Source organism: Penaeus monodon, chromosome 6, assembly GCF_015228065.2.
Source record: "Penaeus monodon isolate SGIC_2016 chromosome 6, NSTDA_Pmon_1, whole genome shotgun sequence".
NCBI lineage: Eukaryota > Metazoa > Arthropoda > Malacostraca > Decapoda > Penaeidae > Penaeus > Penaeus monodon.
Genome location: NC_051391.1, coordinates 16,109,302 through 16,126,801, shown reverse-complemented (window position 1 = coordinate 16,126,801; position 17,500 = coordinate 16,109,302). Strand labels below are relative to the sequence as shown.

Genomic DNA, 17,500 nt, shown 5'->3' with positions numbered 1-17,500 from the left:
CCAGCGAGGTATAAACACGAAAACCACGAGTACAGAAAAATAACAAAAGCTAGCCAGGTGGCTTCGTGAAGACGGTCGGATCCCCTTTCCCCTTCGTACCTATAGTTCCAACCCGTTGTCACGTCGTTTAATAAAGGCTCATGTCAAAACATTTACTGCTCGCTATAAACACACCTTTCCTCTGGTTTCTCCACATGTGCAGAACCTGTTGTTAGCTGTTTCTTTGCCTTCTGGCCGTTAAAAATAACCGAAATCTCTCTGCGGTTCAATTAGATATAAAATCTAAAGCTTTATTAAAGGTATTCATTTGGATTCGCAGAATTGCCGGGACATTTGCAGGTTATAACTCTTGCTAATTGTTCTGAGTCCCCTCGTGCAGCAAAAATAAATGGGTGCAAATATACAGCTACTCGATCAATACCAATCTAAAAATGGACGCATCGACAACTCGCAAACCAACATTCGAATCGTAATTTCAAATCATCGCGCATCGTAGGTAATCACGAAACAAAGGCACACCTGTGAAGTCTGTGCGGATTCCCGCGTGGCCAATCAGAGGCGATGCATCCTTCGTAGCTACCAATGGGCGTTCAGTGTGTGGGCGGTGCTAAGTGACGTCAGCAACACAGGTGACGAACAGGTAGACAATAGGGACGAGTCGAGGCGATTAGTTACGTTATACTTCCTGCAATGTATCGACGGAACGAAACATTTAGCAAAATAAAGTTAGCGCGCACGTCTGGTCACGGATTATGTTGGCTGAGACTCATATAAAACACATTAATAATAATTACGATAATAATGAACTCATTATAATCATCATCATCGTCATTATCATTAACAACAACAGTAATGATGACGATGATGATAATAATAATAATAAAAATAACCACAACCATATCATCCTTAATATAATAATCATTATAATTAATTCATAAAACCAGAATGCTACACATAGGAAAAAAAAGAAAATGACAGAGAGAAAGAGACAAGAGAGAGAGACAGAGCGAACTAAATTGAGAAAAAGGGGGGAGGGGGAGAGCATTAACAGCGAGCAATGAGCCCTTCTGGTTGCGAGCTTAAACCCTATTGTTATGGTAATTGAGTGATCTTGGTCGAGTTCACATACAGTTTAGTCACCAGCTTGGCCGTATCAGTGCCTGCTGATGGACGCGACCGGAATGCGTAATGAGGTTTCTCCTTGTCTCTTCCTTTTTCAAGCTTTATCTAGATTCATTTAGATCGGTGCAAATTGTTTTTTTTTTTTGTCTTTATCGTAGTTGTTCTAATCGAGGTGAATTATTTTGCGGCTTCGTCTTCGTTATTTGGATCAGAATAAAGGAGCTTCGTTATTGAACTCAAAACGAATTATTCTCTATCTTGTCCGGTGTTCTTTGCATCAAAAAGAAAATATTTTACCCTTTTATCTTACACAGAGCAAAGCAAGTTATTCACGTTTATTTTCTCTCAGTTCCTTCATCAATCTATTTACTTATTAAACTATTGTGTTAAATGTATCAGCACGGATGAGACAGATTACTTCCTCTTTTCGTCGACGGGAGGGGACCCAAAGGGGAAAACAAAATTAAAAAGAGATTAAAACGTCTCGTAAAGAAGAGGGCGATACGCGGATAAAGAGGAGAGAGAGAGGGAGAGAGAAGGAAAGGGGGAGGAAGGGAGAGAGAGAGGGGGGGGGGAATGGGGTGTTAAGGGCGTATTAGCACCCATTATCATTGGATCCGACCGACTGATGGCCGTGGAACTTGATCGAGTGGCAACATCCCCTTCGCTTAGGGGGGCGGGGGGGGGGGAGAGGATCGGAATGTCGGTAGAGTAAATGAGAAAGGAAGTAAACAGCGATAGAAATTGGGAAAATCCATTTACACTGCGAAATGGGAATTAGAATGATAAATTGCGGGGATCTATCGTGTTCGAAATCGATGCTATTCGTCCTATTCATTCTCTTTATCAGTTCTTTCAATCACATGCTCATTATTATTATTATTTCTATTCTCGTGCTACCTTTCATTGCTTTGTCAGTGTTACCAAATAATCAGAGAGAGAGAGAGAGAGAGAGAGAGAGAGAGAGAGAGAGAGAGAGAGAGAGAGAGAGAGAGAGAGAGAGAGAGAGAGAGAGAGAGCACGCGATAATTGAGCCGTCGGCTATCCATTGTGCAGAAGAACCTGTCGCTGATCCTCTTTCCCTCCCCTCCCCCTCCCTCCCTCGCCCCCTCCCTCTTCTCCCTCTCTCGCCCCCTCCCTCTCCCTCCCTCGCCCCCTCCCTCTTCTCCCTCCCTCGCCCCCTCCCCCTCACCTTGTTCTGTATTGAATCCTTCGTGCGTTGTAGATGTGCGCAGGACGCGGGAGAGTGGAAAGGTGAGTTATAGGAGAGAGAGAGAGAGAGAGAGAGAGAGAGAGAGAGAGAGAGAGAGAGAGAGAGAGAGAGAGAGAGAGAGAGAGAGAGAGAGAGAGAGAGAGAGAGAGAGAGAGAGAGAGAGAGAGAGAGAGAGAGAGAGAGAGGCAGCCGAGGGAGGGACAGAGCGGGGTGGATCTCCCATTTGATCCAGATCCCAAACGAGATGCAATTGCCACAATAGATTTGCATCGGCCCCGTGTAATTGTCCCTTTGATGGCATTGTTTGCGGTTGAGAGGGTTAAAATGGTCCGCCACTGAGAGCCACGGATACAGTTGTTTGTCTGTGGACCCTTTGTTTCCAAACATTTTCGTTCTCTGTTTGTTTTCCTTGGTTACTCTTCCCCTCTCCCCCTCTCCCCTTCCTTCCCTCCTACTCCTTTCCTACTCTTGTCTTGCTCTTCGGATGCTATTTATTAAGCTCTTTTCCAACGCTTGTGCTGTTTTACTTATTTATTAACGTTTCTTTCTCCTCCTGAAAGGCGCGCCATCTGACCGCCGTGAGTGAAACAACCAACGTGACGGAGCGAGTGAGTGATTTGCCTCTTCGAAGAAAATTTAGTGAGCGTCTTTTAGTGAATCACGCGTTAGGATAATAATGGGAAATAAAGCAAATGAATGACTAACCATAATAATAAATCCTGAGGCAAGGAAGAAAGTAAATGAGGAAAAACGGAAGAAGAAAAAATTCTACCCTTACTCATCAAGCGCAGCCCTCGAGCCACACCTCGCCGAGTCTCCTCCTCACGCCATCCAACTCCCGTAAAACAACAGAACAATCAGCAACGGTAACAACAGGAGGAGCGCGGGAGAGGCCAGAGGTGGACCCCAACACACACTACTGTTTACCCCCTACCACTGTTTGTTCTAGAGCGCGGACCACGTGCGTCTGAAGGGGACTCGGGGTACCTTGCGCTTCCCGATGTTCTGCTGTTGTTCGGCTTTTGTTTTCGAGGGGGGGAGGGGGGAGAGGGGTAATAAGAAAGATGGAAGAGGGGGGGAGAAGTGGAAGAGGGATAGAGGAGTGGAAGAGGGGAGAAGGAAATGGGAGAAGGGAGGAGGAGAGGCGAAAAAAGGAAGAGAGGACAGGAGGTGGATAAGGAAGAGAGGAGAAAAAGTGAAAGCGGGGAGATGCAGGACGGAAGAAAAGGAAAATGTCGACGAAGACGAAGTAGCGAAGTACGTGAAGAAAGAGGGGAAACAGAGGAAAAGAAACAAGAATCCGTAAAGCAGAAATGGGGCGTATGGAGGGTGTCGAGCTGGGGGGAAATAATAATAATAAAAAAAAGGCAAACTGAGGTGATTAATAAGAGATTTCCATATACCGTTCGCATTCGTCCTAACTACATACTTAGCAGCTCAAGCAAATATATTCATCTTCTCTCTGCCACGAACCTCAAGTGAAGAACCAAAAAAAAAGGGAAAGAAAAAAAAAACGAGGAAAAAAAAGGAGCCAGCAAAAAAAATAATGACTAATTAGCCAACATATGTACCTAATGTGTTTATTTACTGTCGGTTTCCTCCCCAAAATACGTTCTCGTTTCACATATTATTTAAGAAACGAGACAAATAATTATGTCTAAATAAATTCCATTCAGAAAAAAGACGGGGAAAAATAGACAAGATAATGTTTAATCAGTAGTCATTAATGGCGAAGTCAACTGACGAATTCAGACACATGCAGTTATGCGCTCGGCGGTTAAAACTCGGACATACATGCAGGCATTCACGCGTCCGTTTCTCTGTTTATCTCGCGATCTTTCTGTCTGCCTCTTTCTCTCTGGCTGTCTCTGTCACACACACACACACACACACACACACACACACACACACACACACACACACACACACACACACACACACACATGTACATATACATATTCAACTTAGAGTGCAGAGAAAAAAGATAAGAACTCACTGGAGGACTTCCGATTCTGTGGCGTTTCACTCTTTACTTCTCCCTTTCTGTCTCCTCTGCCTCTCCCTTCTCCCCCTCTCTCCTCTCCCTCCCCTCCCCTCTCCTCCCTTCCCCCCTTCCTCCCTCCCCTCCCCTCGGAAGCGCCGCTGTGGTTGCGATGTTCTGCGGTTGAAACGTACACGTCGCCGAACTCTGCCAAGCCCCTAATGTTTTAATGTAATCCTACAAGCCATTAACGTTTTGTTTTGTGGCTTCCGAGATTCGCCTCTTTGCGTGTGTGGCATTCTGGCGGTCGCGCGAAGGTGGAGGAGAAAGTGGAGTTGGTGGATCTTCTCTTTAGAGGGCGCGAGTTCTTTCAGATTTGTGGGGAACTCTCTCTCTCTCTCTCTCTCTCTCTCTCTCTCTCTCTCTCTCTCTCTATATATATATATATATATATATATATATATATATATATATATATATGTATATATATACATATATATACATATATATATATATACACACACACACACACACACACACACACACACACACACACACACACACACACACACACACACACACACATATATATATATATATATATATATATATATATATATATATATATATATATATATATATATATATATATATATATATATACACGACTGACTATGACTGGAGACGAGAGGAGAGCGAACGCCCGCAGTTGAGCGACTTGCTAACAGACAATAACGAAGCCGCGGCCACATGTCCCTCGAGAGATGGGAGAGCCTTGCTAAGAAAAAACTCTCCCCTCGCGCAAGTTCCGGCGTGAGGCGTATCTCCCCTCGCCGTGGCGGTCACGGGGACTCACACTGTGGTTTACCGAGTGAGGGGAGACGTCGGAAAACACGCCCTCGCTTGACATCGACACCCTCGTCCCACGCCCGCACACCCGCCCCCACACGCACACACGCACCACTTACACAACCCATACTCAAACCACGCACGCATTACACAATACACATACACTTCCACGCGCACGAGTACACACGCGCGCGCACACAAACGGACAGACATTGTTACACGCACGCACTCAAGTACGCACGCACACACATACCAGAAACAACCTTTTGCAATCTCTCACCTTCCGCCCACGCCTCCTCCTCCGCTCCCCCCCCCCTAGCGCATAAACGCCTCACACACTCCTCCTCTGTGTTACACGCGTCATCCACATCCGTGCAACCATTTCCCACGCCCACACGGAGCCACACTCTCACCCACACCCCTCACCCCCGCTCGCATTCCCACCTGCAGCGCCCCACTCCCCCCTTGCAACTCGCCCCCCGAGGCCCCCACCGCCCCCAGAGGACACCCACGTCCCGCCCACCACAGCCCAGACCTATTAACACGCCCGCAGCCCATCAACGACCCATCGGCCACTCGCGACGGGAATCGCCCATTCGAAGGCGTCGCATAACTGGTGTTACTGCTCGTCGCCATGGGGATGGGGCGCCTCTTCCCCTCTCCTCGCCGCCTCTCACGTCTCCCCTCTCTTTCTTCCCCTCTTTTAGATGTTTTTATGTGTTCACTTATCCCCGTGTTTATCCATTTGTTTGCTCTCTTTATTTTTGTCTTCTTTGGTTTCACGTTTACCTCGCAAAAGACGTTTATCTTTTACACTCCCGAAAATCATACAAAAAATTTAGGTAAAAACTATAAGGTAGGCCTAAGCTCTATTCACTAACAGCCTGGCAAAAAAGGGGGAAAAAAAATCTACACGTTAGGGGAAAAAATACCCGTATCATGCCTCTTGGGGGAAAAAACGGAAGTCGGAGGTAAAGACGAAATGAGAAAAAATATAAGAAAAAGAAGAAAAAAAAGATAGAAAGACAGAAAAGAAATGACCAAAAAAAAAATCAAAAAAAATCCCGGAAGTCACCCTGCCCCCCTCCACCCCCACCCCCTTAGGAAGACGCGACAGAACATCGGTGATTAACAACACCCCCACCCTTCCCCCCTTACCCCGGGCTTCCCCAACCCCCTCCCCCCTCACCCCCTCTACGCCACAAACTGATTAATTATAATTACTTCATCATTATCACGGAGGCGTCAAAGGGGGGGGAGAAGGGAGGGAGGAGGGGGGGGACGCAAGCACCATGACGGCGACGCTTCTCCGCGTGACGCTCTCGAGGACGCTGTGCTTCAGCCTTAAGACGATGAAAGGAGGAAGGGAAATGATGGCGACGAGGGAGAAAGGGAAGGATGAAGAGGGAGAGGGAGAGAGGGAGAGAGAAAGAGGGAGAGACAGAGAGGGAAGAAGGGAGAGAGGGAGAGAGGAAGAGAGCGAGAGCGAGAAAGAGACAGAGAGAGAGACAGAGAAAGCGGTAGTATTAATATCATGACTATATTACACACTAAATATGACTATATTACACCGGAGATATATTCGGCACAGCAAGGATCTGTATCTTAATCCCGATTCAACAAAGAATTCTCACTGAAAAAGGAATAGAAAATGGAGGGCGGAAGATTTCAGAACTTCCATCTAGCGGCCGATTCAAGAACTAAATTAATCGGCCGTAAATACATCGTTTCCTTTTTTTCAATTCTTTCAAGAAATTATAAGTAAATCAAATTAACAATACGGCATTCTGAGACAATTAATATTAACTGTGATAAGGGAAGGTATAAAATGTGACAAAAATGTTAATTCCGTATCAACTGTTTAGTCTTTAATAAGGATTCTAAGAAAATAATAATACTAACAACAACAACAACAACAATAATAATAATAATAATAATAATAATAATAATAATAATAATAATAATATTGATAATAATAATATTGATAATAATAATAACATGACAATAATAACAATAAAAATAATAATAACAAAAATAATAATAATAATAATAATAATAATAATAATAATAATAATAATAATAATAATGATTGATGATGATGATGACAATAACAATAATAATAACTATTATCATCATAATCATAATCGTATATCAATAACAATGATAATAATAATGATAACAATAATAATAGTAATACAAATACCGCCACTGAAAATATCCCATCATGATGTTCCAAACAACAAATTACAAAAAACAAAACAAAACTAATAACAGCCCCCCCCACCCGCCCCCACCATACCCCGAAAGTGCCCCTCCTCCCTGCCCTCATCACACCCTCCCTTCCCCCAACCCCCCATCCTCCCTCAACCCCCCAAACCCCCCCGAAACCAACACGTGATTAACATCCTGATAAAAGATGATAATAACGTATCGGAAAGTGGCTCCGTATTTTGTCGGAAAGGCGGATAAAAGGGGCCAGGAAATTTCCACTAAGAATGACTTCGCGGGACAATATCCGAGGGAGGAAATTGTGTCGAATTGCCAGGCGCGACGGACCAGGGGGAAGCGAGAAAATGCGGGAGGTGATTACTGCCCGGGAGAGGAGGAGAGAGAGGGAGGCAGGAAGGAGAGAGAGGGAAAGGAAGGAGAGAGAGGGAGAGGAAGGAGAAGGAGAGAGGGAGGCAGGAAGGAGAGAGAGGGAGAGGAAGGAGAGAGAGGGAGAGAGAGGGGGGAGGAAGGAGAGAGAAGGAGAGGAAAGGAGAGAGGGAGGAGGGAGAGAGAGGGAGAGGAAGGGAGAAAGAGGGAGGGTGAAAGGGAAGAGAAACTGATGAAGGAAGAGTAAGGGAGAAAGAGAAAGTGAGTGAGAGAGACAGAGGGATTAAGGGATATGAAAGGAAAGGGAAGAGAAGAAGAGAGAGGGGGATGAGGGTAGAGAGAGGGAGAAAGAGAAGGATGTTGGAAGACGAAAAGTGAAAGGGGGAGTGGGGCGAGATGGAGTGAGGGAATAAAGAAGGTGAGAGGAAGAGAAGGAAAATGAAGAAAACTGGAAAGAGAGAGAGAGGGAGAGGAGGGAGGGAGAGGAGAGGAGAGGAGGAGGAAGGGGGGAGAGAGGAGAGGGAGGAGAGAGAGAGAGGAAGAGAGAGAGGAGAAGAGAGAGAGAGAGAGAGGAGAGAGGAGAGAGGAGGGAGAGAGAGAGAGAGAGAGAGAGAGAGAGAGAGAGAGAGAGAGGAGAGAGGAGAGAGAGGAGAGAGAGGGAGAGAGGGGGGGGGGGAGTTAAACAGGACAGAGAGACGATTGTGCATCTGATAATTATAATTATCATTAAAAAAAAAAAAAAAAAAAAAAAAAAAAAACATTAACAACGAATATGTCAGAAGCAACTACAGAAAATGGTAACACAACCCCGCAGGAGAGAGCAAGACATAAAAAAACGATCCTTGGACACAACACAATGACCCACCTTCAAGAAAAAAATTGAGGCCGAAGACAAAGTCAGGCACGACACCCGAACACTGTGGCGCGATGAAAGAGACCTTGTACGACGAACCGTGATTCACGAGGACCAAACCAAGCAAGCTCCTTTTTCTACAAGTCAACCTCCCCCCCCTCCCCCAACTCCTCTCCTCGCCCCTCCTCCCCTCCCTCTTTCTCTTCATATCTCCCCTCTCTCTCTCTCTCTCTCTCTCCTTCTTTCTCCCGATCTCTCTCTCTCTCTCTCTCTCTCTCTCTCTCTCTCTCTCTCTCTCTCTCTTTCGTTCAGATGTTCATTTTACATACAACTAGGGAGGACCCGAGGCCAATTTGGAGGGAGCATAATTGAACCTCCGCATTACAGGGACCTTTCAGTAAACAAGGCCATCTCTGTGTGCGATTGGAAGGCGTCTCAATGGCTGTCTTGTTTTCCGTTGATTATATGGACGTGGTCTTGCTCTTATCCCCCTTTTGGTTCTCTTTGTATCTGTCTGTCCTTTTCTCTTCCCCCCTTCTCTTTCGGCGACGGAGGGTCTTCTCGTTCTCTGTCTATTCCCTCGTTCTTTCTCCTCCTCCGCGCACGTCCTGGTAAGAAGGGGGAAGCAAGAAGTGTGAAGAGAAGCGAGCTCCGTCTTGCATTTCCCTGCGTTGCCCAACAGGACAAAACCACGTCTGTTCTGTCTCAAGCGAGCTACCCGCACCACGTCTACTTGGCTACTTCTTTCTCTCTCCCTCTCTCTCTCTCTTTCTCTTCTTGCCATTCTCTCACTATTTCTCTTTCTGTTTGTTTTATTTTATCTCTCTTTTTATTTGCGACTGTACTTGATGTATGAAATGGGAATGTAGTTTCGTGTTTTATAGCTATTACTTGTTTCTTGTCAAATGGACTCACGAACTGACAATTAGTGTTGCTGAATAATGCACGATGCACAACTTACAAGGGCAAGCAATACATTTCCTCCACTTGCCACGATTGCCTTGAGCTGTCAGGAGTAAAATTTCACAAAATTCGCTCTGCAACCCAAGCACAATAAAAGCACTCATGGACTTCGTACTGGAAAGAAAGGTCACTGGCGACGAATGCACTTTGTCTCACTGCGCAATCGCTACCCCGCGAGGGCTGTCTTGGGCCACGGGGCTCCTCCTCGGCCTCCGCCTCCTCTGTACTTACACGAGCGTCATGGTGGCTGTCGTGGCACTCCGCTGTTCCTCGAGAAAAGCACTTCCACCGTCGGATAATCTAAGAACTCCCTCACTCCGGTATCATCTGGGGGCACTGTTGGACACTGGAGCGTCCCCCGTCCGGTCAGTATGACCCTCTGGCTTGGCACTGGCACTGAGCTGGACGAAAGCATGTGAGGAGACCACAGGGCCATTGACGCCCGCCGGCTACAAACAACAGACTCTTTATTCCCCCTCCTCCTTCTTCCCCTCGCCCCCCTCCCCCTTCCCCGCCCCCAGACATTCTCCTCCGCGGTGGCCGACGTGTACGATGATTGGCGAACTTGTAATCATTTCCCGAGCCGGACAATGCGCTCTTCGTCCGATTAGTCTACGTGAGTCCCGTCGCGGCCTCGGCATTAAGATCATTGTCACCTCCCGTCAATGGCCTCGCGAGAGTGTTTACGGCCCCCTTTGGCGGCCGAGGAGAGCGCGGAAAGTGAGGAAAAGAACAAGGCCGAGAAAAAAGAAAGACACCGGGAGCGGGAGGGAAAAAATCAACGAGTAAACACGCTGCCATTCAGCGGTGGCGCTAGTGCCTGCCGTGGCCGTCCATCGCTCTCCATTCGGCCCGCTAACTCCTGCGTGAACGACGGCGCTCATTTCCATTATTATTATTTCTCGGGCTTCCCAGAAGGAGCTGAAATGCCCGGATGCCCGTAATTGCACCGCTGTTGTCCGAAAACAATGAGTGTCTGATCCCGCGACCAGCCACAGCAGGCGCGGAGGAAACCAGGCTGGCATCGGCTCTTGTCCCTTAAAAAACAACCGACGGACTGTTTACCGGCCCTTTTTGTTCCCCGCCTCCGCTGCGTGTTTGTCTTTGGCGTAACCCTCTGTTGGTTATATTTAGCCGCCTCGAACTTAATGAACACGGATTCATTTAATTATTAACACGCACATAATGAAGTGTAAAATGTTTTTACCGGGCGAGAGCACAAAGAAATTGTGTGACGTCGTTCTCAAAAAAAAAAGAAAAAAAAATGCTGAAATACATGTTGATTTGTATCATTAATGTACCGGTACGTCAGCTGATTACTGACTGAATTTAAATCAATATTTTTACTATATTAGCGAATCAACGAATAAATGTAATTCATAAAATTTTACTACCAAACTTTAATTTCCGCAATTCATTTGAATATATAATCATATAGAAATACATTTGTGTGTGTGTGTGTGTGTAAATATAATGTGTGTGTGAGTGTGTGTGTGCGTGCGTGTGTGTGTGTGTGTGTGTGTGTGTGTGTGTGTGTGTGTGTGTGTGTGTGTGTGTATATATATATATATATATATATATATATATATATATATATACATATACATATACACATATACATACATACATATAAATATATGTACTTACAGTATATATATATATGTATATGTATATATATATATATATATATATATATATATATATATATAATATATATATATAATATATATAATTATGTATCATATAATATACTTATAATAGATATAAATAATATAATAATAATTAACTATGAGATATAAATAGACATAATATCACTCTAATACATAGATATACAAATAAATAGTAATATAATAATTTTGATTAACTATGGGGACGATATACCTAGCCCTGTACACACGCAGAAACACCGCGCAGCTCACGCTAATTAAACTCATAAACAAGTCTATAATTCTACGTGATATATGGCTTTCGTTTCTCTGAATCAATTGATAGATTGAGTGGGGATCGGTTGGTGGCTGCGAGCGCGGCACCCAGCCGGGCGCCGGAAGAGGGCAGTAACAATGGCCGCCGGGCGGCCTGTCCGGCGGTCAGACTCGAGAAACAAATGCATAATGTCGTGTGTGATAATTCTTGTCTCGAACCATTCCGATAGCAATCACTTGCAATCGGGGACGCCGTCTCAGTGACAAGACGGCCCCAAATCTACCATGCAGCGGCCGAGAGAGTTGTGTAACACGACCGCGCGACCCCCGGTTGTGCCAGCGTCAGCGGAGAAAAAAAAATGAACCAAATAAACCTCGCTGGACGATTCGAGTCGCTGATTCAACGGGCTCTGAAAGATATTCTATAACATTCGTGGTTTCTCTCTATTTTTTTACAAAGATTTCTTTACATCTATTTTATGCACGTTTGCCAGAAAGCTTTTTAATAGCACTTGCTCTCCCGGTTGTGCAGCGTCACCTTTGCAATGGAGAAAAAAAAATACCAAATAAACCTCGCATGTGTAACGTCACGTCGCTATTCAGGGCTGAAAAATTTCCATAAATCATTTGCATGTACTGTAAAACTTGCATCTCGAAAGAAGGCAAATAACTCCTAATGGTCGACACATTATGGACAATCACGGCGGCGGTTGTCTGCCGGCGACGCAGCGGTCGGCCGGCGGCTCCTCGCGATTCCCCGTCACGCTGCGCGCCTTAATTGCCTGACAAATAGCGCGCGCGTAAGTCGCTTTTATTATTCCGCCACGCTGGCTGCTTTGCATCACCATGGGCGTCCCTGGCGAAGGGCGGGGGCTCGGCCGCCCGAACGGTGTCTAGGCTTTTGTCAAGCTGCGCCGTACCTCCTCCACCGCCGCCCACGCTCAGCCACGGGCGCGAGCACGAATACGCCGCTCGTTTAATGTCTTTGTGGCGACGCATCAAAATAATGATTAAAAAGCGAAACATGCGTGACACTTGGCTTTCTTTTTGAGGATGGAGAGCGAGTGGGTCATTCTCTCTCTCTCTCTCTCTCTCTCTCTCTCTCTCTCTCTCTCTCTCTCTCTCTCTCTCTCTCTCTCTCTCTCTCTCTCGCAAATGCACTGCCGAGGGGGAAGCGTCGGTCCGGAGCGGACTACATGGCCTCCTCTGTGCCTTTCGGTCTCCAACTTTCAGGACGAGCGGCCGAGTGACAACACGGCTTTGTGATATATATCCTTGAATTTAATGAGATATGACCTGGTAATAAAGCCGGAACAGACGCGTCTTTAAGAAACTCCATCAAGGAATTTTCGACCACATTCCGTCCCGCCATCGACAACAGCAATTTCTTTTTCCACCTGATTAGCGCAAAAAAACCCGAGTTAACAATCGCCTATCACACAACGTAACACTCGCCGACCACGAAGGAGGCATAACCGCCGGACAGAAGAGCCAGGGAAATTCGCCCTTATTACCAAGTCCTATAAGAGCCAAGGCCGAGGGGCGGGGAGGGTCACGCGGCGCCCCGACGACCGGCCCGGCTCAGGTTACGTGGTACAAAACAAGGGTATGTGATAAGACTTCTTAAGTGGAGGCTTTGTTTTAGCCTTCAGTTACGAGTGGGTTTCCTCCCTGTCCCTCACGTACACACAAACAAACACACACATGTACACTTACAACCTCCGCCATCTGTGCACATGTAGCAGGATGATATTGCCCTCTCAATGGGTGTTTTACATGTTTTACTTCTGAACATGTAGGAAATAATTGTTTTCTTGTCGCAATAAACAAGGCAAAACGATGAGTGCTGACCCTTCATTTTGCGAAATCAAGGCAATACTAACACACACACATTATATATCGATACTCGAAGTGCCCATAAATTGCTGCTTGAGCTGCAGCGTCTCACCCGCGAACGAGCGCAGAGCGCGCGGCTGGCGACGAGGCGCGACGCCGGAGATGGCCTTCTAATCTCGCCGCAGCAAACAGCGATCTCCCAGGAACACAAAGAGCCTCGGGCGGGAGGCGCGCGGCCGCCGCATGGGATGATCACAACAACGCCCAGTCAAAACACAAAGGAATCCCATTCTGAATCATTTAAAACCTGTTGACGACGTTTGATCACAAACAGATGTGCCGGACCAGCGCCCATACGCACAAGTACAAGGCAGCGCTCTTCCTCTCTACCTTCCCTGCTGAGCTTCAGGCTTCACTTTGACGGATGTTTTACGCCCGCGACTAGCCACTAGCAACAGGCGCAGGCATCTTTGGCATCAGCTCCTCGGCGTGTGCTAAACCACTTGTATATTAAACCCCTGAGATGATAGTCCTTTATCAGTCATCATCAGATTTACGCTCTTTAAAAGTGATGGCTCAACTTGGCCTCAACAAGGTCTGCGTCTGAGCTAAACAGAGGGCTAAGCAAATAAACAAATAAACGGCCACCATGATCCCAGGGCATGCGAGCCACGCGGCCACAAAACACGGCGGACTCGAGTGACACTTCCTCCGCCGCCGCGGGCCCCTCGCGCCGCATCTCACGACGTGTTAATCAGGCCGCGGTAGTCAGCAGAGCCTCGGGCGCCGCCCTTGCCGCCCTCGCCGCCCTCGCCGCCCTCGCCGCCCTCGCCGCCCTCGCCGCCGGATCCGAGGCCTCCGCTCGAGGGGCCGCGGCGCTCGCCTCGCGGGAACTCGACACCCGGGCTTTATGATGGATGAAATGTCCGAAAAGACACAGGACACCGCCCTGCGTGTCACGCGCGCGGAGTTTTTTCTTGCTTTAAATCTTTTTAAGAGTTCTATGTCTTTCTCTGCGTCTCGCTATCTATCTCTGTCCGTCTGTCTCTCTGCCTGTCTGAGCTTAGGTGTGTGTGTGTATGTGTGTGTGTGTGTGTGTGTGTGTGTGTGTGTGTGTGTGTGTGTGTGTGTGTGTGTGTGTGTGTGTGTGTGTGTGTGTGTGTGTGTGGTGTGTGTGTGTGTGTGTGTGTGTGTGTGTGTGTGTGTGTGTGTGTGTGTGTGTGTGTGTGTGTGTGTGTGCATGTGTATATATATATATATATATATATATATATATATATATATATTATATATATATATATATATATATTATATAGTATATATATATATATATATATATATATATATATATTATATATATATATATATATATATATATATATATATATATATGTATTTATACATATGTATATATATACACGTGTATATATATACATATATATAGATTATAGACAGATGGTTAGATAGACAGGTAGATAGACACACACACATATATGTGGCCTACACTCTAATTTTGCCTAAGATTCTAAAGATCGCGCCCAGATACCTAAGGGGCCCTCATGGCCCTCATGGCCCTCCCTTCGATAGCCAGAATTCCAGCACCCTTCCCCTTCCCCGTCCACTGACCTCTCCCTCCCTCTCGCTCTCGCTGACCTCCTCCTCCCTCTCCCCCCCCTCCCTCCCCTCCTCTCTCCCCTCCCTCCCCTCCCCCCGTCGCCTCTCCACTTACCGAGGAAAACAACAACGAATCTTGTATGGTTAAAACACTTCTCTGTTTCTTAGCCCTCGCCCATACACGCCCACGCACGCCCGACGCCCACCACTAATAATTCTCCCCGATTACACACATTCTTCGTCGAAGGAAAATTGGAGTCTGTTCTCCTCCCCCCCTTCTTCTTCTTTTCCTTTTCTTCTTCTTTTTCTTTTTCTTTTTCTTTTTCTTTTTCTTTTTCTTTTTCTTTTTCTTTTTCTTTTTCTTTTTCTTTTTCTTTTTCTTTTTCTTTTTCTTTTTCTTTTTCTTCTTCTTCTTCTTCTTCTTCTTCTTCGTCTTCGTCTTCTTCCTCTTCGTCTTTCCCCTCTTTAGAAATTATTACGGTATGATATTCACGGATGATATTGACTATTAAGGAATTTTTTTTTTTTTTTTGAAAATAGGAATAATTTGGCGATAATTTGGAAAAATTAATGTATGTATGTTCGTATGTGTGTGTGATTGTGATTGTGTGTGTGTGTGTGTGTGTGTGTGTGTGTGTGTGTGTGTGTGTGTGTGTGTGTGTGTGTGTGTGTGTGTGTGTGTGTGTGTGTGTGTGTGTGTGTGTGTGTGGTGTGTGTGTGTGTGTGTGTGTGTGTGTGTGTGTGTGTGTGTGTGTGTGTGTGTGTGTGTGTGTGTGTGTGTGTGTGTGTGTGTGTGTGTGTGTGTGTGTGTGTGTAAGTATATACATCACTGATTAATGTAACTCCCACGGACATTCTGAGATCACTTTCCTGTCGTTGCTTCGAGTAGGAAATATCCGAGGCAGACTTTCCCGCGAAGTCCTCCTCTGCACTGGTCCCACACCGGCGAGCGGAGGCCCAGCCCCACGACCCCGGAAGGTCGTCCTCCCCGCGCTCCCCGGTCGCCCTCAGCGCCGTCGGGACACTATTATGAACACACTCGCCTGCGGTCGTAGAAGAGGAAGTGGTGACAACTCTGTCGCCGCCGCCGCCTCGCCTCCACCAGGTGGGTCGTCGTCCTCTTGGCCCCCGTCATCACTCGTTCGCGTTCGGCACTTCCCCGAACGCAGGGAGAAAGCTGGCACTGTCTTACGCGTTTCACCTTTCTCTCTTTCTCTCTCTATACATATATATATATAAATGTTTTATATCGCCATACGTCTGTACAATTTTGACTTCGAAAAAGTCCAAGCGTTCCTTTTCACTGCCCGCGGGATGACGTCACTGTGAACGTAGCGAGAACGTCAGCTACGCGAATGAACGTAAATGCGAGGCAGAGCGCGAGTGTGAGTGCGTGTACCCGCTCTCACCCGCGCCACGAGGACCACTACAAGCCGTCCTTCGCTCACCAGTCACGGACACACGCGCCTCCGGAGTGATCAGTGACCACAAATCCTCGCGGGATTCGCAGAGAAGGGGAGGGAGGAGGGGAGTGGAGAAGGGGAAGAGGAGAAGGAGGAGGAGGAGGGAGATTAAATGGGGAAGGGGCACGAGGGGAGACGGGGAGGGGGACGCTGTAGGTATCTCTCCTTCGTCACTATACGCGAAACGCCGAGTCACCCCGTCAGAGGATCTATAGCCGACGTTAGCGACTAATCCCCCGAGGGTGAGCGCGGCGGCGAGACCAGCAGGAGGAAAGGGCAGCACGCACGGATCCTCCTTCACCCCTTCTCCGCCTCCCCCTTCTCCTCCTCCTCCTCCTCCTCCTCCTCCTCCTCCTCCTCCTCCTCCTCCTTTACCCCTTCTCCTCCCCCTCTCTTTCCCCTTCCTCCCCCCCTTCCGCGCATCTGAGCCACGTTACGACGCCGTCCTGCATTGTCATTCTCTCGGACCTCATTATTCTCCTTATTAAGTCTTCAACGTTCCCCGCATTTTGAATATTAGGAAGAGGAAGTGAAGGAGATAAAAAGAGAGCAAAGGGATTAGGGCAAGATTAACAAGATACGACGAAGAGAGAAGAAGAGGAGGAGACGCAAAAGGAGCAGAAAGATGCCGCCTCGTCATAAAAGACGGGAGGAGGAGAAAAAGAGAGGATCATTATGATGAAGCGGAGGGATTCAACAGAGACGAAGATGGCCCATAATGGCCTACTAAAGAAGAGAATTTAGGCGAGGGAAGGGAGGCTCGCTGGTGCAAACAGGGAGGCGGGACTCCTTCGGCAAAGAAAGCTAAGGTGGGGGGAAACAAGAGGAGAAAAACGGACGAAAAAGGAGAAAGCAAGAGAGGGGAGAAAAGATTTTAAAAATGAGGAGAGAAGCGCGCCTTCGAGTGCCTCAAGCTCCCGCCGAGCCTCCGAGGAAAAACGTTTCGGCGGGGAGTGCACCTGCGGCAGGACGAGAAGGCGCGCGTCTTCGTGGTTCTCCGTCGGGCCGCCGCGTCAGGGCAGCGAGGGAGGCGTTTCCACACGCGGGGTTCGCGGCGGCCAAGTGAAGGCGGAAAAAAAAAGCGTGAAT

General features: G+C 47.1%; 1 protein-coding gene across 5 annotated transcripts in view; it reads right to left on the bottom strand.

Annotated features, from left to right (window-relative positions):
- The window catches only part of LOC119574280 (G-box-binding factor-like), a 129,188-nt gene that overhangs the window by 105,074 nt on the left and 6,614 nt on the right, over positions 1 to 17,500 (bottom strand). For 4 of the 5 annotated variants that reach the window (XM_037921468.1, XM_037921471.1, XM_037921472.1 and 1 more), the window contains exon 1: positions 9,808 to 9,981. The exons of the other annotated variant lie outside the window; for it this stretch is intronic. In XM_037921468.1, coding sequence (XP_037777396.1) covers positions 9,808 to 9,818 — 11 coding nt within the window. In that variant the 5' untranslated portion in view covers positions 9,819 to 9,981. Of the gene's footprint in view, positions 1 to 9,807; positions 9,982 to 17,500 lie in introns of those variants that run through there. 5 annotated transcript variants of the gene reach the window in all.